The 26,561-nt window shown below is 42.7% G+C and overlaps 2 protein-coding genes across 6 annotated transcripts in view; one reads left to right on the top strand and one right to left on the bottom strand.

The window, feature by feature from the left end:
* Positions 1-8,701, top strand: part of ttll5 (tubulin tyrosine ligase-like family, member 5) — a 49,527-nt gene extending 40,826 nt beyond the window's left edge. For all 5 annotated transcript variants that reach the window (XM_088316575.1, XM_088316593.1, XM_088316565.1 and 2 more), the window contains one exon: positions 7,561-8,701. In XM_088316575.1, the coding sequence (XP_088172701.1) occupies positions 7,561-7,607 (47 nt within the window). In that variant the 3' untranslated portion in view covers positions 7,608-8,701. The remainder of the gene's footprint in view (positions 1-7,560) is intronic.
* Positions 8,702-8,786: 85 nt separating this feature from the next.
* tgfb3 (transforming growth factor, beta 3) lies at positions 8,787-25,464 on the bottom strand. The gene is made up of 7 exons (XM_088316710.1): positions 24,742-25,464; positions 18,010-18,173; positions 15,118-15,247; positions 14,361-14,468; positions 12,494-12,650; positions 10,717-10,870; positions 8,787-10,048 (listed from the first exon to the last, which is right to left on the bottom strand). Exons 1-7 carry the CDS (start codon positions 25,085-25,087, stop codon positions 9,890-9,892), a joined length of 1,218 nt encoding a protein of 405 aa, XP_088172836.1. The 5' UTR covers positions 25,088-25,464; the 3' UTR covers positions 8,787-9,889.
* Positions 25,465-26,561: the final 1,097 nt, after the last annotated feature.

Here is a 26,561-nt window from a genome sequence, read left to right as displayed (position 1 = left end):
GCACCGGTGATATTAAGCAGTTTTCACCGATGCACCGCACATCTGTTTGTCTGATCACGGGCCTTTTTCCATCGCAGCATTAGCATTAGCAAGTCATACCATTCATCACTTCATTTGAGTGTCACAGTCAAGCCCAAGCAGAGATCAACCCGCGTTCGTCCAAACTGAGCTCTCTGAAAAAATACGTTAGCTGTGCATCTCCCGCAAAAATAAAAATGAGTGTGTGTGCTTGTTTGTATGACTGTGCGTGTATGTTTGTGACCAGAACATTGCTTTTTATTCTCCTATGAAAAGTATTGAACGCTTGCCTAGGTTGAAAAAAAAACCATCTTATAAACTCATCAATTACTGTAACTGGATCCGTTGGGAGCAGCTTTTGCATTTCACAATGCATTTTTTCCATCATGTAGGACACCGGGGGATGGAAGAGATGCTTTGCTTATAAGCCTACTTACAGACTTTGACCGGGACTTCTTTTTTTTTTTATTCTTTTTATTTTACATGTGCAACGGCCCAACACATTTGGTAAAAAAGATTCATTTTCATTTCAGTATTTCTGAATGCAATTCACAGCGCGGTGGACTACTGTTTAGCACGATGGCCTCGCAGTGCAGAGGTGCAGTGTTCGAGTCCGGTTGTGGTTTGCATGTTCTCCCCGTGCCTGCGTGGGTTTCCTCCGGGTACGCCGGTCTCCTCCCACATTCCGAAAACATGCATGGCAGGTTGATCGGACACTATGAATTGCTCCTTGGTGCGAATATGAGCGCGGATGGTTGTTCGTCTATATGTGCCGTGCGATTGGCTGGCAACCCGTTCAGGGTGTCCCCCGCCTACTGCCTGAAGATAGCTGGGATAGGCTCCAGCACCCCCCGCGACCCTTGTGAGGAGAAGCGGCTTAGATAATGGATGGCTGGATGAATGAAATTGAGATTTGCTTCGGACTATAAATCACTCCGCATTATAAGTCCAAAGTGGATCATAATTCATGATGAAGAAAACAAACAGTCACTCCTGAGTAATTTATATTCACAAAACCAAAACCCAAGAACAGTGGCGCTCCGACTCGCACCCCTCGTTCCCTAATCGTGGTTGTGTTGGGAAATACGCTCCGACCGCGCATAACTTTACTCTGATGGGTCGGAAACTCAGAGCGTTGTTCTGATGTGTCATTCAGAGAGTCTCAAAAAAGATGTGCTGGAGCCCAGTCCATCGGCGGTACAGATGGAAACAGTTCAATCACGGGCTGCTGATTAGTTTAGAACACAGGCTGCTTTCGGGAATCAAAGGGAGGGAGGTCGTGCTGCGAACACACGCAGACACTCTCAGAAACCAAGTTTGGAGCCCTAGGGTTTGCTAAATCTCACCTCTACACTGTTATTTGTGGGATCCCGCAGGGCTCTTTGCTCGATCCAGCCTTCTTTAACATCTACGTGCTTCCCCTCAGTCGTGTTGTCAGTCGGCATGGAATACAATCGCATTGCGATGTTGATGACACACTCTACCTCGGGGTCACCCCCGCCTAGCCTCCCCCCTTCCCCGTCACTCAACTGAACTCCTGCCTGGAGGAGATAAAGCCATGGATGTTTTGTTTTTTGTTTTTTTCTTTTTGCACAGGTCGAAAACGGAAGCTATCACATCAGCACCTCTCACCAGCTTCATCGTTCCTTCATTTCCTCTGTCTCCGTTCTCGACCACTACCTTTCCCTTTCCCATACTGTGACACATTTTCACGTCAGGGTTGACGCCCAATTTATCTTTGACTATCATATCAGTTATATTTCAGTCAAATCCGCAATATTGCCAAAAATCCCAGGACTCAGCTCAAGAACATGGGCGACAGGTCCTTCGAGGGTGTGGAATGCCCTCGGGTCTCCACAGACGGCGGATGCATGTAAAGAAGAGTATTTGAGAGAATACATATTTTGGTTCGTTCTGGCTCAAGGAAGGCAAATGATAAAACATATTATTGTAAGACAACACAGGATTCTACCATTTGCATTCTGGTGCGGGGGTGAGGGAATATTCCATGGTGACTCAAATTTAGGGAAAATAAACGTGTCTGTTTGGATTTGTATCAGATTTTGATTGGATTTTGGGCGTCGCTTGATCAACTTCTTCACCACTTTTAATCCCAAAAATTTTTTTATATGCTGTAAAAAAAAAAGTACCAATAAACATTCAAATGAGGTGTTACTGAAGAAATAGGAATAAACCCAAATGGCTGAAGGGCCGCTTCCTTCCTTTTTCTAAGCAAGAAGCTGTGCCTCGGAGGAATTGTGAGAATTATTGTCCAGGTCATGTCTGTCCATGCATTGACGATGAAAGTGGAGTGAAATAGCGATCCAGTGTGGCGTTTCGGAGGAGGGAGTTAACCCGGTGTTATTAGAAGGGCCGCAGCTTTTGCGGAGCTCTGTGCCTGCCCAGTTTACCTTTGCAGTGAGATGACTGCGCCGCGCTGATCGACTGTGACAGCGACCGCAAATGGAGAGCATTCTCTGTGATCAGCTGTCAGTCGCCATTAATCACACTTTCCCTTTATCGCTCTCTCTCTAAACTCTCCTAATCTCTTCCTCTCTTTGCTCAGACAACCCTGCTTTTGTGCGCTTTCTTTTACCCGCCTCTCCTGTGTGTTACTCTTGTCAATTTTTGTGACATGAAAGCAACGACGGGCCTTTTTTTTTTTTTTTTTGGGTCGAGGTTCGATCAAAGCGTACAAACCCGGGGGGAATATGAGTCGCATGTGTTGTACAGGCCTTCTCTTGGCCCGCATCTCCAACTTCTCAAGCCCCTGCAGCCGCTGACTGAGAAGATTTATTGCCTTCAGTCTGAGGAGGAAATGAGTGAGTGTCGGATCGTGTCAGGGCGAGGACTCTTTATCAGAATCAGGCAGATGAAGCGTGTTGCCGGCTGCCATCGCCTCATTCAGGTGCACGCTACTGAAGGACTGACTGAAAGCAGTGAATGGAAGCCATTTTGACCTGAAGTACTCAACTCAACTATTTATAGATTACTTTGCGACAACCATCGCTGTATACAAAGTGCTGTAAATGGTGCAAAGGTTATACAACAACAAACAAATGAATAATGACAATAAAAAGCACAAAAAAATTAAAATCAAAACTGAGTCTCATGCTGAGTTTAGCCGAACAAAAACTGTAATTTTTAGTCTGTCGGTCCGTCATCGTTATTTCAACAACGCTTCCAACATTGCAAAATTACAGTCACTACTATTTTAGGACCGTCAGATCTTTTTCTTCTTCTTCTATGACGGTGTCGCGATATACGTCCCACACAAACGCTGCACAGGCAATTTATCTTAATCGGTAAAGAACTTAGCCTTGCTAAGCCTACTGTGAAAAAAAATAAAATAAAAATTACAATATTCTCTTTAAGTGGCGGCACGTGGCCGACTGGTTAGCACGATGGCCTCACAGTGAGAGACACCATCGGGCGTGGCTTCAATCCCGGCTCCGGCCATCCTGTGTGGAGTTTGCATGTTCTCCCCGTGCCTGCGTGGGTTTCCTCCGGGTACTCCGGTTTCCTCCCACATTCCAAAAAACATGCATGGCAGGTTGATTGGACACTCTAAATTGCCCCTAGTTATGAGTGTGAGTGTGGATGGTTGTTCGTCTCTGTGTGCCCTGCGATGGGCTGGCAATCCGTTCAGGGTGTCCCCTGCCTACTGCCCAAAGGTAGCTGGGATGGGCTCCAGCACCCCCTGCGACCCTAGTGAGGAGAAGCGGTATAGATAACGGATGGCTGGATGGAATATTCTCTTTGACACAAAAATGTAATGGAAAAATAACATAATGCGCTTTGACTGTCTAGCGTTCTTGCTGTTGGACCAGAGTGGCTTCTATCCAGATGCACGACTGTGATTTGTTTGACACAGTTTTTATGCCCGATGCCTTTCCTGTTGCAATCCACCAATTTTTTGTCATGTACAACTACTCGACAAGTGCTACTGGTAATTAAGACAATAGAAGTATTCACTTTACCTTTATCCACGAAACCGTGTCTGTGTGGCACATGCACATCAAAAAACACAATTCCCCCACACCACCTCAGCAATCAAGTTGGTGCTGGTTATCAGAAGCTTACGCTGTTAGGTAACGCTAACTTGTGCATTCCACAAAACTCAATGCATCTCCTCTTACCTTTTGGCTTTGACATTAAAGCAGACGTGTTGCAACTTTGGCAGATGGGCCGTTTCTGCTTAAAAGCACTTCTGTATGAGAGTGTAAAGCTATTACTTAAAAGTGGCTCTGGATATTCATGATGATGCGATCATGTCCAAAACTCAAGGCCGCTGGCAATTCTTCTATGCAGTCGATTAACTCCACCGTGGAAAGATACGTGGGATGAAAGAGGCACACAGGCACGTTTTCAGAAATTTACATGGTTGTGTGAATTCTCATTAATGGCTCGGCAAGCATTGTGGTCCAGGTCCAATGTTTCTTCGTGGTCACCGTATTATAGTTTACCGACCACACTTCTGCTGTGTTGTAGATTTATTGCATGTGACGGTCTATCCATCCATCCATTGTCTCTTTTTATTGCAGAAATCCCTTCTCTATATATCGCTTTTATTTGTATTTATTTATTTATAAATATATTTTAAATGGATTTTTACAGTGTACTTATACTGTAATGCCCTCAACATTTGGGAAAGAAGATCCCCGGTCAATCTTTTGTTTGAACGCCGGGAGTAAAACATTATATCACACGGTGAGCTGCTGTCGGCCACAGCTCACGCACAAACACTCTCTCATAGCTTGCATCACTCACACCTCTCTCTTCAAGTGCAGTAACTGACAGATACTATAGTAAGGTCATTATTATTAATATGACATATTTTTTTCCATTTTTGGTATGGTTAAAGATACAACACTGTAATTATATTGTGTTAAAATGTGTGTTACTTTATTTATTTTATTTTTTTTATGGCCTCTGTATATAATGCATTATCACCTATTATAGGTAGGTCTTGATTGTTTCCCATACCATTAATGAGGGTTCACTTCACATGTGCCAATTTCTCTGAGTATGTTAACAAAGAATACAAGTTTGTATCTACCTTGAGGTATCGTGCCACTCGCCTCTGGAAACTCATTGGATAAGTGCCAAATGTAACAACTATTTTATAACTTATAGGAACACTAAAATGTGTACTGTATTGAATTGAAACCATACACCCCGGTGGATATTAGCCTTAAGGTGATTGCTGCCTTGACGCAGTCTGCTGTAGGCATTCCCGGAGTGAGTAATCGGAGTGTTGTGTTTTATTCCCACTGGGTTGGGTTGCAATATACGCTGTTTTGGACTCTGGTTTCATAGCCCATTAGTTTTTCAAAGCCTGCGCATTAATTCCTTCCGGCCCACGGCTTGATTTTTAAATCAGCAAATATCCGTCGACAACACTTAGAAATAACTGTCACCTTATTATACAAATATATTCCCGTTTTTTTCCCTCACTGGCCATTACAATATATATCACTGGCTACCTAATTTTGTGACTGACGGTGTCAGAAAGTCACTTTACAACCACTGTAACGATATCACAACATTTCTTTGGCCTTAATCTTGCTGGCTGAACCACATTCGATAAATCTGCCTTGTTAGTGCAAAATGTCTTGTCCGATGTCTTTGCACTTTTTGCCCAATTTATATCGGCATTTATGGTCTCAGTGTTCTTTAAATAAACACGGATCATAATATGGTAAGCACATTCAATAGTAAATTGGAGTTTTTATTCAATTCAAAATAAATGCCGTTGAAGGCAATGGTGTGAACTTGTATATCATCATTAAAACGTTTCAAACTCGAGTGGGCCGGTCTGAATTATGAAACTCGCAAACCTTGGCTGTAGGACTCATGGCGGCCTGCAAAGACGAACTGTGTTGCTCCCAACTTGTTGAAGTGTTATTGGAGGCGGTGCACGGGACGGGAAGGCCAATGCTTTTCCTTTATCTCTCTTTCGCTGAGCTTACAGGAAGCTGCTTCCAGCTGTCATGTCATCGGCCTGGAAGTCAGTTTTCCATCTCAGTCAGGCCTCTCGGCGTAGTCGAGCACCAAAATAAACAGACTGCGCTGAGAGGGAATGAAAGGGAATACTGTTTGGGAGCACAAATGCACACGGCAGCTCAAACTGTACTCGGAATGCCTTTTATACCGGACATCAGGCGGCGCGCCAGGCGATAGGATGAGGCGCCGAGCGCCGAGTACATCTAGTGGAGGCATCGCCCTCCCTCGCTAGGCTACCTTCAGGTCATCGGCGTGAAAGCTTTACGAACTCCACCGGCAACGTTGCCTTACAAAATAGTAAAGATTTACCTGGACTTTAAATTAGTTTTGTGATTGAACTTGTAAACCAATTTATTGCTAAAGAAAAATAGCCTTGTAGGGTATAAAATCTTACAATACGGGTGTAATGTGAACAAAAACTGGCTTTACTTTAGTTTTTGTGTGTTGCATTTGTGCCTTTAAGGGGCGTGGCTTCGCGTGAACATCATCAGGAGCTGTAGTTGGGTTTGCCGTTTTGCCGTTTTTTGTTTAAAAAAATGGCAACTCCCTGCATGGACATCACTTACTAGAATTGCTCCCTTTTTGAAATTTATTTTTGCTTGAGTGACAGCGTATGTAAAGCTTGCTTGTAACTCAATTTCTGGGCCCGAGGTGATATGTAGTATTTCACGGAGCCTCAAATTCCAGGCTGCCCTCCTCATTCCCCGTCTACAGGCAATGTCTTAAATAACATTTGACTACATTACCGCTTCACGGTATGCAGGATCATGTGCATCATTCTGGGGGGGGGGTTGAGAACACATTCTGGAAGTCCTCTGTGTAGGGGGCCCCCGTCCATGTTTGACACATTTTATATGAAAAAAATAAATAAAGTATCTGTCAGGAGCACACCCCTCCCCATTGCTACAGGCTAGTTACTAACTTAATGATTAATTGTAGTTTAAGATTATTAGGTGTCATCTGCAAAATGTTTGTCAACGCAATAATCATAACCCAAAACGGTTGACTGACAAAGGTCAGGTCACAAAATGAAGGATCGTGGCACCGCTTCCAAGCACTTGCTGTGACGTCATCGCCACTATTCATTCCCAGCCCCGATATATTCACCGCCAAGCGAGGTGCTGATTATTAAATGTGTACAGAATGTTACAGGCGTGTTTTGCAATTGGAACTTGGCTTGCTGCTGATATCGTTGCGATACAGTAATGTAATATATTTGCAAATATATCTTAAATTACATCGACATGCGCTGGAACTTGATTTTAAAGGCACTGGTCCGATTATCTTGACATGGGAGCACTAAGACAAAACTGTAAAATGAAGACAGATTATTGGGAATAGTTCAATCCAATTTAACGCAACAAATAAGAATTATGCCCTTCAGAATTATGGTTGCAATTTTATTTTATTTTTTAAATTGCCGTGACATTCTGTCACTTATTTGCAATTTCGGCTTTGTTACATCCTCCCTTACGCAATTTCTGAAGGAATTCCAAGGGAAAAGTCCAATCAAATTTGTGTTGCTTTTCCATGCAGGACTTTCTGTGTACCGCAAGCTGCTGCAAGCCCAGGAGCCCAGATGACCCCACGGTGACCAGAGGCGCGTCCTGCCGCTGTGCTGGCCCGACAGGTGTCTCTGCATGTAACGACACACGCACTCGCCCTGGCACACTCGAGTAATCTGGGAAAGAACAACGGCGGCGTCTGTGCCAGGCTCCGATGAATTTATCCGTCATACTGCCGCAGACATGCCATATCGCGTGCCAGGCACGGAATTCCCAGCTTTGACGCAGGTTGGGATTTGGTCGCGCGGCCTAATATCAGATGGCCTTTTCCAGCCTGCGCTCGCTCTCCACGCCAGCAGTTTCCCTCCCTCATTCTCTCCGCGCTGCTGATGCTATGGAAAGATTTCACAGGCGGATAGCTTTCAACAGATGCCCCGCCGGCATTTAGTATGCCAGCTATTCACATGAACCCACCCTTGCTTCCACCAGCGCCATCAACAAGAGACATCCCGTGAATGGTAAGCACGCAGGCGAGTTCCTGGCATTAGACACCGACTTCCAGTCCAGGATGAAAACAAACAGTTACCAAATCCTCACTGGCCAAAGGATGAGTTTAATTATAGCAACCTTTGCTTAAACTGACACGTGGATGTTTTTATGGATGGACCTACTTTAATATGGTGAGTAAATTATTGCTGTTATTAGATTGTACGGTAAGTTGGCCTTGTTGGGCCGGTTGCTACAGCACAAAAGAAGAAACTTGATGAAATTCATGGTGCACATGTAGATCAGCATCCGCGTGGATATATAGACAAGTAACTCAGGGCGTAAACGTTAAGTTTGTTCAGATTGCAGTCTTGTAACTTTTTGCAATGCATCGTTGTCACGTGAAACGTCATGTTGTGTTTGTTCTTTACGCCAGCGGCATGCTTTATTACAAGAATCCAAATCCAATGTGTATGTTCTACTGCGCTAATGCAGTTTAGTTTACAGACAATTTGTTCGATTCCTGTTTACAACACTCATGCATGGAAATGTTAGCTGTTTTTTTTTTTGTTTTTTTCGTCCCCATCCTTGATGCTGTTAGTAAGACAGTGAAAAACATATCGAAATGTACACTCAACATACAGTAAATAAAGTGGAATATGATGACCTCATTGTTACGGTCGCCACGCTGGACTCTATCATCCTCTTTAAATTAAAGTGCTCTAAAATTAGTCATCAACAAAAAAAAATACAACAACAACACAACAGTACTAATACTAAACAGCTCAACCCAACTGTTATTTTAATGAAAGAAAAAAAAGTGTTTCCAAGAGTAAGCAGAACATCATTTACAATTTGGGATCTAGGAAATGATTCACTCTGTGACATGTTCTCATTAGGCATAATAATCATCATTAAGAATTTGATTGATGGTTGATGAGTCGTGCCTTGAAACAAATGAGGCAAACTAAAGTACACTACTTGTCTGCAACCAGCAGAGACGCTGTTGATTCAGTCATGACTAGTTTGTGGTCCAAAGATCAAAATGATGCAAGCTGAGGTCGACATCCATGCAGACCTCCGCCGTGCTCAGGACAACACTGGCATGGAAAAGAGAAGTTCAGAGCATTCAGGGAGAGCTTCTCCCATCCCAAACCCTAATAATGGATGAATTGGTCATCCATCCCCCAACCCAACAGTCGATCAAGGAAATGTGGCCAAAATGCCCGTGCCTGGCTCTCATACAACAGAAGGGCTTCAGTTTCATCTGAAATAATCCCTGGAATCACCATTCTGTTGCAATGCAGAGGTATTAACATCACCATTGAAATACGACTTTGACTAGGTTGGTTTCCAGCATTTTTTACATTTTTTCCTAAAATCATTTTTATTTAACGGCATTTAATCCTAAATACACAGTGTAGCACAGCATCGCTTTCCAGCTCGGACATCCAAACGTGTCCTATGTGTCCTGTCATGCTGAGTTCAGTCTCTCTTCTGCGGCGTTTTTTTTTTCCACCCTCTCTTGTCCTTAAGAATGCAGTGGTCATTCCAAGACAATTTTTGTTCCATTCCTCTTTAGATAAAAACAGGATGAGAATACACTGAGGTACGAGCAGTTCAAAAATGCTGGAATATGAAGTAAAAACGTAAGAAAGATGGTTAGAAAAAAAAAGGCTGAAGGTTCATCAAGGGCTTTGAGAGTTCACCCTCATCAGTCAAACTGGAAGAGATGCTGCAAATGTCTGCAGGCCTTTCAATAGTGAGATGGAGCTAGGACAAGACTGAAGTACCGGGGCAGAGGAGGCTCCCCAATCCCCTCTGGACCGCTCCTGAGTAGTGCAGGAAGGTGTCTCTGAGCTCCTTAACGCCTCTTAGCTGCACTTGCAAGACTTGACCACCATGTTGGACAGCTGCTCCACTTTAGGCAAGCGGCCCACGTAGTAGAGGATGGTGAGGGGCTCCAGGTCCTGGGGTACACAGCAGGGTGAGGCGGACGCCTCCGGATTCAAGGTGTTGTAGAGGCTCAGCAGCTTTAAGCGGAGAAAATGGGGGAGGGATAAGAACATTGTGTTTTGGAATTTGAGTGCACCTCTTAATACATATCAATAAGATACGATTATGCAAGATAACGGCACGCACATCATCCAGATCAGTTCATAATCAAAATGTATCTAATATCATGACAAAAAAAATCTAGGCAGGATGAACTTATTTGCGGCTCGGAAAATGAATAGATGGATATATGTAATGGAAGCAATGCAGCCATGAATAACTTAAAAAAAAAAAAAAGACAGAATCGACTGACTGAGGTGCAACGATTAATCGAGAATCAACTACTAATCAATTAGCAATTTTTGATAATCAATGACTCAGACGCTGTTTGTAATTTAAAATTGCCCAAATTCTCAGAATTTCTGCTTCTTAACAATAAATAATATCAAATTTCTGTTATCTTCCATGAAAGTGGACAAATTATCTTTGTGTTGAATCGAAACATTTTTGCCCATTTTCTGATAATACCTTACAGACCAAACCGGTAGCTGATTCATCATTTTTGTTTGTGTGTTTTTTGAATTGACAATTTGAAATAAGGTCCTTAGTTGGAATAAAGGGATGGACATTTGAACATCTTTTTTTGCCAGCAGAAGATTTTATAAACACCGTAACGGCCCCGAGCTTGTGCCGCTATTTGTCTCACCGTGCTGTGTGTGGTGTCAGCGCTGCGTAGGTAAGGACAAGGACCAGAGCAGAAATTGGCATAGTAGCCCTCAGGCTGATGGATCCACCTCCAGCCCAAGTCCTGGCGGAAATTAATATAAAGTGGTCGCACACAGCAGTTCTCCTCGTAATTGCTGCAGACAAGGAGGGAAGAGGAGATTAGCGCTCTTTATAACACGGCCATGTAACTTCAACTATTTCCTCCCTGTGGCCTTGCTGCCACAGATGAGAGAAGTTCCCAAATTCCACTCTTAGGTGTGCCCTTATTTTCCCTTCCCAGTGAGCCCAGGTGTCTGTCAGCCCGAAAGAGGATATGGGAGGCGAGGAGATGCTTGGCATGTGAGAGTGGCGAGCTTTTTCTAGTCGCTGCAGGGACAGATCCCGACTTGTATCATGTCATCACGTCTCGCTGATTAACACGCGAGGTCTTCCAGCTTGCCATCCCGCATATGTTGGCTCGCCGCTCGTCCAACTTAATCGCGATAACACACATGCCCATTATCATATACAGGAGACAGCGCTGTGAATAATGGCTCAGAATGATGTCATTGTATGCTTTGTCCAGTAGCGCGTGGGCCAACTCAGTCACTGTTGCAAAACTCCACAAAGGTATCGTTCTACTGTATATTTTTATTAGTGAGCGATTTTGATGGCAACATTAAATAGTCCACCAGTGAACAAAGTTTTTCAAAGTACAATTTGAATTTAGGGATTTCATCATCTACCGTCCATTATATTATCAAAATGTTCAGAGAATCTGTAGAAATCTCTGCATGTAATGCATCAAGGGCACAATCTAACATTGAATGGTCGTCACCTTCCATGCCTCGGGTGGCACTGCGAGCAAAAACTGGCCACGTGGGCTCAGGAACTTCATCGCTACATCAACAAATGCTGTTAGCCTCTCTGGGTCTGAGCTAATCTTAGATGGACTGACACAAAAAGAAAAGTGTGCTGTGGTCTGACGAGTCCACATTTCACATTTTTGATATCATGAGACAAATTGCGAAAGAACCAGCCGGACTGTTATCAGTGCAAAGTTAGAAAGCCAGCATGGGGGGAGTTGTTCCCCATCACATGTGAAGGCGGCTATCCAAGCAACAGCAAGACTATGCCAGGCCAAATTCTGCACGTCTTACAACTTGGTAACCAAAGTGTGGCTTCAAAGTCCAGACCTGTCTCCCATTTAACATGTGAGGCACATCATCCTCCATTATCTGTACTGCTTCTCCTCACTTGGGTCGCGGGGGGTGCTGGCACCTATCCCAGCTGTCTTCAGGCAGTAGGCGGGGTACACCCTGAATTGGTTGCCAGCCAATCGCAAGGCTAACATAGACGAACAGGCATCCGCGCTCACACTCATACCTAGGGGAAATTTAGAGTGTCCAGTCATCCTGCCATGCATATTTTTGGCATGTGGGAGCAAACCGGTTTACCCGGGGGAAACCCACACTGGCACGGGGAGAACATGCAAACTCCACACTGGAATCTAACCCACAACCTTCGTATTGTGAGGCCATCGTGCTAACCTGTCGGGCTACCGTGCCGCCCCCCAAGGCAAATCATGAAGTGTTAAATATGACAATGGAGACCCCGGACTCTTGAGCATGTAGGGATGTCTTATTACATTACAGGCATATTAGAACATTTAATAGAAGTAATTGGTTTAGTATGATTTATTTCATGGCTGCTTTTTGGAGATTTATTTATTTTTTAAAATAAAACCGTCTAATTTGTCATGGGCAAGCGTGGCTTACTTGAAGCAGTAATTGGTGTCAAGTGCTCTCTTGCGCCTTCGGGACGAAGAGTGCGCGTCCAGCCTGTGCGGGGGCAGCATCATGAGGATGAGATGGGGGTACAGCTGCTCCCTTTGTTTCTTGGTGCGACTCAGGTCATCAAAGTCTGGCTCCGTACCTGCGGGAGGGAGCAAGGCGGTCACGCAAGATCAAAAAAGGCACCCCATCCTCAACTAACGACGCTCATAATCAACTGTCGGCTTTTACGGGCGGGTTATATCCAGACAGGGCTTTACTTTTCATCCTTCTTCAATAGCAGTTACTCTCCGACTTCCTCCTTCCCACCGTCTGCTCGTCCGCTCTCGGCCTGATGGCTAAAGCAGCACATATCTCAGGAGAGATGCTGCTGGTGGATATGTTGGCCCCGCTTTAATTAGCGACAAACGTCTGAGCGCCATGGCAGCACATTCCTTGTGGCCAAGCCCGTTCCGGAGCGTTGCCGGGGCCCGGGGGCCCCTTGTACTAAGTGAGATACCAGATCGATGTCATTCCCATGCTCTCGGCCTGCCTTCCTTGGAGGCGGGAGAGCCATTACCTTTATCAAAGACACTGTAATGTCGAATATTTAGTCATGAATGAATGAACATCAGAGCAGTGGAACAAGATTTTTTTTTCTGGTGTGCGTAGAATTTCATTTTCATATACCGTTTTCAATCCAGGCAGCATATGGGTCCAATTTACTTTTATGTGATCGCAACTAAGGCTCACCACTGAGGTCCTTTTTGTTCCAGTCGCACATAAACTACCAACAAATGGCAACCTTCCCGTATAGAACGACAAATCCTCTCGCTTATCACTAGCAGATCAAAAAGGTCAACAAACATCGGATGTTTGGACAAGTCAAGCTGTTATCTCACCTTGGATCTTCCAACAAATATAAACCAAGTGCATTTTCTTTGAAATAAATCTCTGTAACATTTTAGGGAAACTAATTTAGGAATCTGTCAAATGTAAATTGTAGGTGGACAAACATTTTTATGGTCCAGATTATTAGTAGATTTGGTAAAAAAACAAACAAACTGGGAGACAGACATGCGATTGGTTTGAAATTGATTATTTTAATGCATAAATTAATTTTGGTTTTTAATGATATTTGTCAATTTTTTCAGTTCTTATTAGTAAAAAAAATATTTTAAATTTTTCTAACAAATATTTTTAATGTGTTATTTAGAATAAAAAAGTTCATATTGCATGAGAAAAAAAATATTAAAAAAATATTTTTGATTAACTAATTTCAGGCCATTTTGCCAACAAATATTGGATGTAAATGCTTGGAGAGCCGTAATACTTTTCCCAGCTCAGCTGGACATTGTACAGAAATATGAGGACTTTCACTTGATTGAAATTTTAATTAACTATTCAGTAGATCAATGATTATTATCATCGAAACAGTAATTGTTGCTTTGTTTTCTGTCAGTTAGGCATGAGGTAATTTTCTTTTCTGTAGTATTGACATTACGTGGAGCACTTTTCTATGTAGCAAGGAAAAGCAATAAATTCGAGAGCAGATCTGCTTAACATAGTGGCAACTTTTTTTCCATTAACTTCAGTGGCGATTGCCAATACTTATGTCAGAGTAAAAAAAAATATATATTTTTTTTCCATTCGGCTTTCCTTATTGTCCAGAGATTTTATTTTGAAGTCTACTTTAGTTTGATTTGAAGTCAGGCGATATATTAAGAAAAAAATACTTTTTTACTCCAGAGAATATGACCCACCACCCAAATGATGGGGACACAAGTGTTATAGCAAAAGAATAGATGCAACACGAAACCGTACGCCACCAACCTTGCCCCGTTACCAAAGCAAAGCATGCCCACTATTTTACCTTTGAACTTGACCTCAAGCACCTCGTTGGCGTTCTCGATAATGTCCCCGTTGGGCTTGAATGTGTGACATGGGCAGTGCACGCTGATCTCCAGGCCAAGATTTGTTTCTGAGGGAAAGCACAAGTTGGACTTTATTATATTTGCACGATAGGGCTGAACAATTGATTGAATTCAAATCGATGTTGTGATAGATTGACATTTTCAGATCGCAAAGGCTGCGAATTTTGGAAAAAAATAATAAAAATTAAAAAAAAAAACTTCATTTTGCGCAATGAGTGTTTTTTATGTGTCTATATTTCATAATTTTTTTCTATAGTGTCTACATTAGTTCAATGCTTAAGAAGTTCAAAATGTATCGTTTCATAAAAATGAAAAGTGAAAGTGATAAAGCCGCACATATTTTCCATTATTGCTGTCATCTCGTTTATGACTTACTTGTTTCCGCCACACTTTGGTAGAATTTTGTCAAGTTGTCGTAGTGAATTAACAACTAATTGAAGTGGACAAACAAAGCAAGACGGAAATCGGCTATTCAATTGCAATTGCAATATCGAGGGATGAAAAAACGGCAATTCGATTATTTTCAAAAATCGTTCAGCCCTAATTTATTTACTTCTCATGCACTTTTTGTTTAGTTGTGATTTGCATTTATTTGCCTTGTACTTGTGAAAGGTTATGACCAAGTTGAATCTTCTTGAATGAAAGAGAATGAAGGTGCCCCTCAGATCTCCCCCCCCCCCCACAACACACACTCACGTCTGTACATGAGCCACTCCCTCACTGTCTCGGTAACGTCGAAGGAGACCCATTCGGGCATCCCCATCGTCAGAACGTTCTTGCCTCCGATGTAGCGCTGTTTGGCCTTAGGGTCATCTTTCTGGAGGATCTGCAAGGAAGGATGAAAATGTGAGCCAGCTGCAAAAACGCAAAATCGGCACACACAGAAGCAGAGCTGTCTGTCTGAGCCAGACTCTCCGGGATGCCTTGGGCCAAATGTCTACTCTTCATGGAAAAAGTGACTGGCTGTGTTGATATCCCCATTTTGCACGTTAATGCCTGCGTGTTACCCTCTTGCCAACGGGACCGACCCTGGCCGGCCTTTGCATCGGCACCTCACACATGAGAGGAAGCGCCACACCATCCATACGGCAAGGTTCCACTACCACGGTAGCTAAACATCTCCTCATGTTCCAGATCGAGAGGGAAAGTGAGGATGGGGCGAAATGGATTCGCCACTGGCGTAGTCCTCGTACAATTTGGAATTCAACCCCTAAGAATACATTTCTGAATTGGCAAAAAAAACCTTTGACTTCATTTCAACTCAGTGAGGATCCACTTTTTTCTTTTTCTTTGGCAATTTTGGGACACTTGACCGCCGCCACCGATGAGGTCGTGGCCTCAGCCCTTCAGGTGAGAGCTCAGCCCATCTCACAAAACCTCGGCACAGGAAGTCAAATGAACATCATTTTTATTTATTTTTTTGGGGGAGATTTTTCCTTGTTTTTTTGTGCTTCAACTTGTTAAAAAAACGGAGCAGGCTCAACAAGGGGTGTTGTGGAAAAGAAGCACCGCAGTTTATTGAATAACGGCGAACAGTAAATTACAGCTAGCGCACTCACTCAGAAGTTTGCAGCTGGCCACGCCGAGTCACGCAGCTCCCCACTTGGCCCCGCCTCTTAAAGGAACAAGCATGTAACTAGCGCATACTTCAATTCATGCAGTATTTTCTATACATGTTAAACTTGTTTACAGAGTGTATTTTAATAAGTCTAACAGGTTTAAATGTCTTCAAAGTACATTGGAGGGGTAAAATAAAAAGCGCTGATTTTCATGTACTACGGGTTGATGTAGAATTTACTCTTTCAATGTACACAAAGTGGGAGACTCACACTAACAAGTGACTCCAGCGTCACTCTTTAGGACCATTCTGTCAACTTTTGTTGTTTTTACGTGATACGATTAATGGGGCTTAACTTCTTTTTACACTTGTAAGAATGTTATTTGTTAATCCAGCAGTACAAATTTTATGATGGCAGCCGTTAAACTTTGGAGCTATTATTTGCATTACTTTCTATGAGAACATTTGTTTTACAATCTGAATAGCTCAGAGGTCAACCAGCATCCTTGAAACGGATTGTGTTTCACCTTAGAGGTCATTAGCATGAGCCACTAGGCCTAACTAGTTTCCCTGAACAATGTCAGAATCTAATCTCACTTCCTGTGGGAACGAAGGTCCTGCCAGTATCAGACTTCTGCCAACCAGCTCTGGCGTGACGAGTGCGTGGGCGAACGAGTGACAAGCTCCATTTACTCCCCCGTCGGGTGACCCCGTCTCTATCTCCTCGCGGGCCCCTGGAAACAATCTGCCGGGCTGACAGTCTGCATTCAGAGCTGGCCAGAGGCTGCCTCGGAGGCGGGATGCAGTCTGGAGACGCTTGTCTCCCCGGCAGGAAGCGTAGGAACCCGATCATTATTCCTCGTCTCTCATGAGAGATTAATGAGGCAAATCATCGACGCTTGACAAACATGCCCCAGAAACATGTGTGGGTGAACCTCCGTTTATCGCGGGGATACATTCCAGCTCTACGAGACCATGTAAAAAAAAAACTTTTCTTAAGTGTGAACCCCTCCCACATGTTTTAAACGCATTTAAATGTATTAAAACAGACTTTTTATGGGGTATTCCTTAGCACCTTTTCTTACAGTTTTTCAAAAAAGATGCAAAGTGTGCTTGCTTTGAGCTGTTTACTCTAAAACTGACAAATAATTTTAAAGAAAAGTTCAAAATTGTATAATTTAAACGCCTAAACGGCAACCAAATCTTTATAGTTTTGTACAAGCCACCAAGCTTAATTTGCTTACATATAATGTGAAATGCCATAGACAGACTACTGAGATTTAGCACAGCTGCAACGGTAATTAAAAATTTTTAAATAACTGCTGCGACGATCACACAAACAGCAGCAACACCTACATGTACAAATGTTGTACACTTTACAACAATACTCACAGGCATATTGTCTATCCGCTCTGTCGGAACAGCTATTACTCAAGTTAAGTTGGCGACCATCTGGAGCTCTTCTTGCCCTAATTATGCTGCATTTTCTTTCCATTTGACCTCAGTGATGCCTGGTATGTTGCGGCACAAAGTGGAACTACACCGAGGGCCCGCAACTCTAAATTGACACTTGCCTGCCCGGTGTTACAGGAGACAGAGACCAACACTCTCGCGGGTAGCGGGAATCTGTGACTAAAATGACGTTTACCTTTGTATGCGACAAGATGGTAACAAAGCACTTCTTTAGCTTGAATTAAACTGACCCCCCAAAATGGACAAAATGATTATGATTAGGTGAAGAGGTTGGGAGCATAAGCCTTAATGCCTTAATCAATCAATCAAGGATTGACTGCAGAAATTGGAATCAAGCGACAAAAGATAAGTGAAAGATGGACATGTGCTCTAATTTGGTCTACAAGCACATGGAATAAGGATCAGTACTCAAGAGCAGAAAACTCAGAAGGAGTTGGACGTCCTAATATAAATGTTTTCACCACCCCCTCTCCAGCTCGCGGCCTCGTACTGTTGGTCCTTGTGGCAGAGAGAGAAAGAGAGGGAGAGAGCAAGGGGGCGTTAGCAAGTTCACACACCTGGTAGAGCTCGATCCGCTGCTCGTTTTTCTTGGCGCTGGCGTTGGGGATCCGCAGGGCTCGAAACTCGGCCCGGAACAAGTTGGTGGAGTTCTTCTCCATGGTGGAGACGTTGAAGCGGAACACCTTGGAGGTGATTCCCTTTGGGCAGTAGGAGAGGTCATCTGCAGGTAAAATGGAAAAGCATGACTCAACGGTAGCGTTTCATGTGGGATTCCCAAGAATAAATGTTGCTCTTGGCGCAATTGGTTGAAACATAAATTCACTTCTTACCTCATTGGGTATATTATTATTACACGTTATTTTCCATCGATATTCTTACAGGGATGAACGTGTTTATTTAGTGATGATTTATCCAATTTTTCAGAGAGACTTTCTCAGATGTGGCCCTTTTTTATGCTGTATGGCTTCCCTTCAGCAAGTGCTGTACATTGTGCGGGTTGTCAGCATGAATCATGGATCACTTCCATCATTCAAGTATTGATCCTTTCTTTTTTTTTAACGCAGCCGAGCAACTCTACTACAAGTTTGTTATAGTCATTGTGTATTCACATACAATGCTAATGTGGAAAATAAATTATCTCTGGCTACCACCAATAAATTCTGCTACTGATAATCAATAAATCAATGAATGGATTAGGTTTTATATACATTCAAGAAATGCTAATGGTTATAAACCCAGTTGATCTCTGAGGTCTTATGAATCGGGCCAGTTAGTGGGAGCTCTGAGTTCAAGGTAGTGATTGGAAAATGAAGCTTCATGAAGCACTTGTGATATTTTTTACTCCTCGAGATGGTGCTCCTGGCTTAAGGTGAAGGCTCGTACAATGGAAATTTATTACATTTCCACACTAAATTATATTAAAAAAAAAAATCATTACTTGTGCTTCATGAAGCTTCATTTGCCCATCGCAAGTTCAAGGCAAACATGGTGAAGTAGCATTTAGCTGTTATGCTGCACGCAAATGGAATAAGATGTCAACAGAAGTGAAGTCAGCCCCAAGTGTGAATTATTTTAAATCCAAATTAAAAAGTACCTCTTATTGAGGTCTTTGAGGTATTTTCCCAAATATTTTTCTTGCACTGTATGCTAGAGGAAAACACAGGAGTGAATTTTCACTCCCGTTCCATATTACTCCCACAGAAAAAAAAAATCCCATCCTCTCCCAGTGCTGGATCAAAAAAAAAAAAAAAGAAAAAAAAAATAGGAAAACAACTCTAATCCCATTAAGAATGCCTCCTACTCTCGTACTGCTCCCATTTTGTTAGTCAACTGAATAACAAAATAAAATTAAAAAAAATGTGGCATTTTACTCATTTATTGAACAATTTGTCACTCCCTTTCTCCTCTTGGACTCACCGAGAATTATTTTTTCTTACTGGATTATCCCGCTCCCGTCTGCTCCTGTGAATTTTTTATCCTGTACCATCCTAATCTAAAGGTCAAGTTGGCTCCCATCCCATGGGAATCTCCAAATTCCCCCCAAAATGGCAGCCTCGACTGTACGCTCCTCTAGTATTTCTGTATTTGTTTTTAAATGTCTTCTCTTATTTTGTTTGTTAATTCTTTTAATCTGATCAATACAGCTGCATTGCCTTGCCCACCAATCAACTCTGGAGCTCAACAGGTGCTCAGACAAGTAGTTCAAATATTCCTTAGAAGCAGAAGAACTCGGGCTCAGGGATATGAGGACAATATCCCAACACGAGCAACTGTGCGCACATAACTTGTCAGACAGCAACACAGGCGCGTGCACGCCGACATTTAGCGGGATATAAATGGCCGCATTGTGCTTGTACCTGAAAAGCTTCCTGTTGCACCGGATGCATGCCCTTCTTTTCATGATATCAACGTACAGTTTATTATTTTAATGAGCCAGGCACATGCGGTGTGGAGCTAAACAAGCACATAGCAAACATTTTACGAGCCAAGTGGAAACATCATTTACAGCCGAGCTCTGGCTAATTTATTACCGTCCGCTTCAACTCTATTAGAGACTTAGCGAGGCTGTCGCACCCTCAGCTGATTCCCACCTTGAGCTCTTTTCATACAATGGAAACTCATAAATGCAGCTGCGTATCGGTGTCATCGTGCAAACATCTCCAATTACTTCATTTGACCCATAATCCTACTTCAGCGTCCTCCCAGCCATTATCTGATATTTCCACAAACGTTCTCCTATTTTTAGTTGACCTTTTCAGCATCCATCCCAGGCTATATATCTGCCCGGTGTTTCCACGCAATCTACAAGGTGGGAAGCTCAGTAGCCCTTTGCTCTTCTCACTCATTGGCCCCAACCCCATCCGTGTGCGAACCCCCACCCCAGGCGCAAAGCACCCCCCCCCCTTTTTGAAAAGCAGATTTGAAATTCTAATCAAGTCTTTGGTTTCCTTTTGGATGACCTCATTTTTTCCCATTGCAACAGTTTTAGGTGGATTTCACATTTTGGCTTATTTTTGCCAAGGGTCTGAAAGGTAATTTGTTCCATGTTGGCAAACGGAGGGGATGGCTTACATAATTAAAATGAAGTATATTTGCTAATTTTATGAGCCAATATTTGAATGAGTCACATGCTGAGACAAACTATGTGAGGTAACTATCAACCATTTTGTACAGTGGAACCTCCAAAGTTAAAAGGCCTAAAAGTTGCGCGATTTGGAGTCCAAACAAAAAAATCCTGCGGTAAAAAAAATGTGCTTCCAGAGTCGAACAAGTTAGACATCAGCATATCGGCTGAAACTTCAGGTCACTCCATGTGTTTAGCTTTTTCTTTTTATGATGCTACAATTGAAGAATACTCATGATGCCAAAAGTGGAAAATTATAATAAAAAGCACAGAATAAAAAATTTAATTACTGGTTCAGTATAATATGAGCCAATGCAAATAATTAAATGGCAATTACAAGCACAAATTATTTTTTCAAATTTTTACATGGATGAATGAATACATTAAAAACAACACAGCACTTTAATTTAATTCCAGCAATACCTTTCATTTTTTCTATTTCATTTCAAATATCGTTCGGTCAGACGTAATGCCATCAGCATTTGACAGGCCAGGCTTTGCAGTTTTCGTCAGAATATTCCATTGCGTGCAGCTCACCAATTAATAATCTCTAATCTCGTTGCACACTTGAGTACAATGACAATAAAGGGATTTCTAATTCTAATTCTAATTCTAATATCGGAATAGTGTTGCAACAATTCCTCCTGGGAAAAAGTTTTTCTGTCTCCGACTGAACTTCAGCGCACACTATGACATAAAAAAAGACACAAGGACGTACTTATACGTCTTGGGTAGGGGGCGCCAATGCTTTTCGAAGAAGTACTTTAGAAGCTTTATGGCCGTCGCACTAATCCAGCGTGTTGTATAATTTATTTATCAGTTCTTGACAAACCACGTAGCGCAAAGTCGGCTCGTACCGCCCCTGATGCAAACTCTGAACTCCTAGAGCACATTTCCATGCAAAGCCAGGGGGGGGGGGAGTTAACCGGAGGATGGCACTGGAACTCAGCATAAAAAAAACCTCGATGTTCAACAACTTGATATTCACTTTTTAATTCCGATATGAAATTTTGTTTTGAAATTAGAACAGGAAAAATTCCCCCAATGCCATAGTGTGGATTGCGATCAACTTTGGCGGTTCCTCTTTCAGCGTGAGTATAGATCGTCACATTCAAATGTAATTTTGTGTTTTTTCTCAATTTAAATGAGATGTGAAGGACGTCTCAGGGTCAAATTCATGCTGATCCTCCTCTTGCCTTCTGTCTGACATCAGCTAAAAAAAAAAAAGGATTAAAAAAAAAAGAACTTGGGAATCTCCTCTCTTTTCCCCTGTCGCCTGGAGGATTGTCTGTGATGTCACTCTCTCCAGAGCTTTGCAAGGGTAAACAAAGGAAAGAGGAAGCACGAGGCTGCAGGTGCACGCCAGCTGCTGAAGTGCCTTGACCTCATAAAAGATGTGATTATCCACTCGGTTACACAACCTCCACTTGTAAAAATCAGATGCACTTGCATTAAGGCGCTGTGAAAAGATCCAAATAAGCCACACACTCCGGTACACACCGGGTGAATTTTTTTAAAAATATTTCAACGGGCAAAAATGGTGTGGACGACAATCTGGACGCATCTGTGTATTACCTTTAAAGCTTTTGCTTATAAATAGCAAATATTTGACATTAGTCTAGGAGGGCAAAAGGCTGCGTGAAGAATGAGAGAAAAGGTTCTGTTGAACTTTTTAACAGGGCGTGAAAAACTTGACTATCGTCCCATGCACTCCCACCTTCCAAAAAGAGCGAATGTAAAAGTCATTATATCCAGTGGGAATGAAAATGAACTGAATTATCAAGATGACAGACGTTATGTTCTTACATGCCCAAACATGCTCTGCTTTCTTTAAAATGATATCATGGAAAAGAGGAGAAAATTGCGATTTAATGTATGTTGGCCCACTTTGAGGTTTTATGTCGTTTGGAGTCGCTGTTCAATGGGAGCCAATAGTAAGTCAAGCTCACGTCTCGTATTATCACGTCCAGTGCGAGAGCCGTCCATCAGCGGTTCCGCTCCTTGGACCTTGTGTTTGTTTTGGGAGCTGTGCTTATACCTCTGACCGGTGGAGAAACCTCTGAGCTGCGTGTTTGGAAATGTCAGGATCACTCGGTGGGATCTGCGACACGGATTTGATTCAAGACTTAAAACGCTCGGAGGCTCTGCTCAGTGTCACAGCTCAGCATAAACACCTGTTGATCCGCAGTGAAATGGGCGACGGCACCCCTCCGCCCTAAAAAACAAACTCCATCTGGAGGATCATATAGTTGACTTCTGTTCCCGACTGTCGGGAACAATAAATGGAGCACGTTTTATACAGGAAATACCAGTGTGGATGAACACAGGAATTGGATGAAAACACTGGGATAGCTTGAGCTGCCTAATACTACAAGATGAATGGGTTAACAGGAGTGAGAAAGTTATAAAGGAGGATGAAAAATATTAGGAAACTGGCAGCCTGAAAATGGAAATGAGGTATTGGAGTTGGCAAAGGATAGTAGAAGCTAACTGCCTGAGAACCCGTCCCCCCCCCGGCACCACCCCCACTTTTAGGAATGTGTCAGAATTAGGCTGGAGTTCCCATGGCTTTGGTGTGAGGTATGCATGAGGAATGGCGCTCGTTTCAATTAGACTGTTTACTTTGGTCCCCCCTTTGCACGCGCGTAAAAACTGCACTCAAACAAATGACAGCATTTTAATAGATACGCTTGAGCCGCCAATTATTCATATGCTCGCCACATTTTTATTTGGTGTAGGAATACCTTCTGGCTTGAAATAGGAAAATACTGTATGACGTTGTGCTATTGATAATGAACGTTTAGTTGTTTTTTTTTTTTGCTTGTTTGTTTTTATATCTGGAAATTGAAAATATTGTCAGCTGAAGATGCAAATGTGAAATTCACTTCTCAGGATTCAAACATACTAAATTAGGTCCAGTAATTCTTGACATGTCTCCTGTTCAGGGTTGCAGTGAGCTGAAGCCAAGCTGACTTCGGGGCAAAAGGAACACTTCAAATCTATAAATCACTGAATGACTTGAGTGCTGAGTACATTAAGGGAAGGCTAATTGAATATAAACCCAGTAGAGCTCTGAGGTCTGCAGACTCAGGTTTTTTTTTTTGGAGCCCGGGTTTCAAAGCAAACATGGTGAAGCGGCAATTTGGCTGTCATGCTGCACACAAACGGAATATGTTGCCAATGGGAGTGAAGTTAGCCCCAAGTCTTTTGAGTGCAGTTGAAAACTGTGCTTTTTCACCATTACTTTAAGGGCTCTTTGGCATTTATTAAATCAATTTCACTCTACATTTTTTAAATAATTTCAAATTTAGTTTTTTTCTTTGCTTTTAAAAAGCCTTTGATTGTAAATATGTACTTTTTATGAATTTTTAATAAGAACTTTTGTTGTCTTTGTTATGCAAATGTTTTCAGTTGTTCTGTTTGTTGCAATTGGTTTTGTGAAGCACGTTGAGTTGCCTTGTGTATGAAAAAAAAAAAATAAATTCACATTTACATTCATTCATTTTTGTAGCGTTTCTCCTCATTCAGGTCACAGGTAAGTTGGTGTTTATTTCAGGTGACTTGACATGAGGCATGGTAGACCCTGAACTGAAATTCCCACCTATACAGACAATTAAGTCTTCAATGAACGTGAGATGCCAATTTTTGTAATAAGGGAGGGAGCCGGAATACCTGCAGAAATTCTACTGAAGCCTGGGGAGAACATGCAAACTGCATCCAGGAGTGATGGGGAGGAGATTTGAACCCAAGACTTGGCAACTGTGAGAAAGAAATCCTAACCACTAGACCAGTGAATCCCAAACAGTGGGCTGTGGGAAATAATCCAATTTGATTAACTTGGACAAAAAAGAATGCTATTTCACTAAATTGACCATTAACTTGTGTACAGTATCAACTTTTGTTGCAATTTTGTAATGACAAATATGTCCAATAATTGGCTCAGAAAGATTGGGAAACTACGCCAATCCCCTGTACTGCCCCACTTGAACATTCACTTATTTTTAATCACTTCGAACTCGAAATACGTTTTTGTTTATTCGCTTTTAGAATGATTTGGCACAGCTGATGACAAACATACCACATAGTGGCTTGGAGTCTGCGCACTTCGCCGACGTCTTGTAGAGGCAATGATCGTCATTACACACGTACATACATTCAAACTTACTGTTTTCAGGCGGCCCATTGATCATGTTGAACTTGTAAATCTCTTTAGCGTAGTACTCGGTCTCCGTGTTATCCTGTCCACAGCTCTGCTGCCGGTCTCTCCCCAGCTCCTCGATGAGCTCCCTGGTGCTGTTGTAGAGGGCCAGCACCTGGAACGGTACCTGGCTCGGACCCGTCGTCTGGGGCGGACTGGTCAATCGGAGTTTGCTGAGGATCTGCCCCCGCACCGCCTCCACTCTCTTCTTCTTGATGTGGTCAATGTCCACGGTGGTGCAAGTGGAGAGCGACAGCACCATTGTCACGCAACTGGAGAGCAGGAGCAACAGGAGCGCTTTGCCCAGATTCATAGTTCACACTCACTCTGCTCACAGCCGCCCAGGTAAAAGAACGAAACAAAACCGCACTGAGTACAAATCCCCTTTCTTCTTTTCATTCACGTTGTCAGTGAGTTCGGTTCCTGGAGGAGTTCCATGTTCTCGAGCGCTATGCCATCTTTGCAAAGTGCGCCTTTGCGAGAGTGCAAATCCGTGCCATGGTGTCAAAGAATCTTTAGTCTACAGCAAAGCTACGCGTCATTCCCTGTCGGGCATCGCACACGGTGGACCGCGGGTCACTCTCTCCATTGCACAGCGCGAAGGACCTTTCCACTTGGGTGAGGAGTTGAGGAGGCGATGCAGCATGCAGACCTAACCCTCCAGCACAGTGCACCGAGCGCAGAGCTCCCTGCAACCTTTATACTATCCGGGTGTGACGTCTCTGAGGGAGGGGCGGCTCAGTGTAGACCCAACTGGGACAATAAGGTCCGTCTAGGTCCCGAATTCAAAACTGTCATTTTATATCGAGGGATTGATTTAATCCTAGGGGGTCACCAACATGGTGTCTGCAGGCTCCAGGTAGCCCCCAAGCATGAATGGACTGGAGGCCCATTCTCAAAATAGCTCTTTAAATATTGTAAACATGGTCATTTGAAAACTTGAACACTTGCAGAGATTTATAGATATGTGACAATTACTCTGATTGATACAGCAGTTGTTTTGCCTTATGTTTTCTCATCCCATTTAACTTGAAGTGTTGCATACTGATATCTGCTTCATATACTTTTACCAGTGTGTAGAATTTGAGGTAAAAGTGTGTGTCAAATTTGTTGCACTTTAGATTAATGAATACCTAAGAAGTAGTGCTCATTTAGGCACTGCCAAATTGAATTTGTTAGTGACCCCATATTTACAATATAATACATGTTGACCATGCTTTTTGTTCTTTGTTGGCAACTAAAGACATAAATACTATACAAAAATGGAATTTAACAGTAGTTCAGAAAAAAAATATTGATCCAGTAACATGAGTTTTTTTTTTTTTTTACCAAAAATTTAAAACACACTTAATATGCACCAAGAGAAAAAAAATCTTTTATGCCAGCGATGTAAAGTGGCAGGTAGGCAGAGGGTACATAAACATAATTAGTTATGTAACCTTTGCATTCACCTGTGTGGCATTTTTGCGTGGTGGCGTGCTGTGAGAATATTTCTAATTTAAATATAGTATGCACCGTGTCTCAAAATGCTAGTTTAAGTCACATGGTCAACATTACTGATTCTGAAGGACCATGGGCACGTTAGATTGACATGACGACACATAGAGGCCGAAATCTGATTGAAACAAGTATGCAACATCCACATATACGTACTATAGAAGCAGTGCAGCCAAGAGAAATTAAATGAACTGAAACATTTCAAATAACAAACAATAGAATTAAGGGTCTGATCGTGTTGAGGCCGGCAGAGAAAAGACTTATTGGTCCTGGACACTCACCATTGAATA

This window comes from Idiotropiscis lumnitzeri, chromosome 1 (assembly GCF_059441095.1).
Source record: "Idiotropiscis lumnitzeri isolate Australia: NSW breed Sydney's pygmy pipehorse chromosome 1, RoL_Ilum_1.0, whole genome shotgun sequence".
Lineage (NCBI taxonomy): Eukaryota > Metazoa > Chordata > Actinopteri > Syngnathiformes > Syngnathidae > Idiotropiscis > Idiotropiscis lumnitzeri.
The sequence above is the reverse complement of the archived record's forward strand: the minus strand, read 5'-3'. Positions and strand labels throughout refer to the sequence as shown.

Coding starts and splice junctions, on each gene's coding strand:
- tgfb3 (XM_088316710.1), bottom strand. CDS start 25,087: ATGAATCTGGGCAAAGCGCTCCTGTTGCTCCTGCTCTCCAGTTGCGTG. Junction 14,469..15,117: donor GGAGTGGCTCATGTACAGAC/GTGAGTGTGTGT, acceptor GCTTTCCCTCAG/AAACAAATCTTGGCCTGGAG. Junction 10,049..10,716: donor CTGACACCACACACAGCACG/GTGAGACAAATA, acceptor CTCCGCTTAAAG/CTGCTGAGCCTCTACAACAC.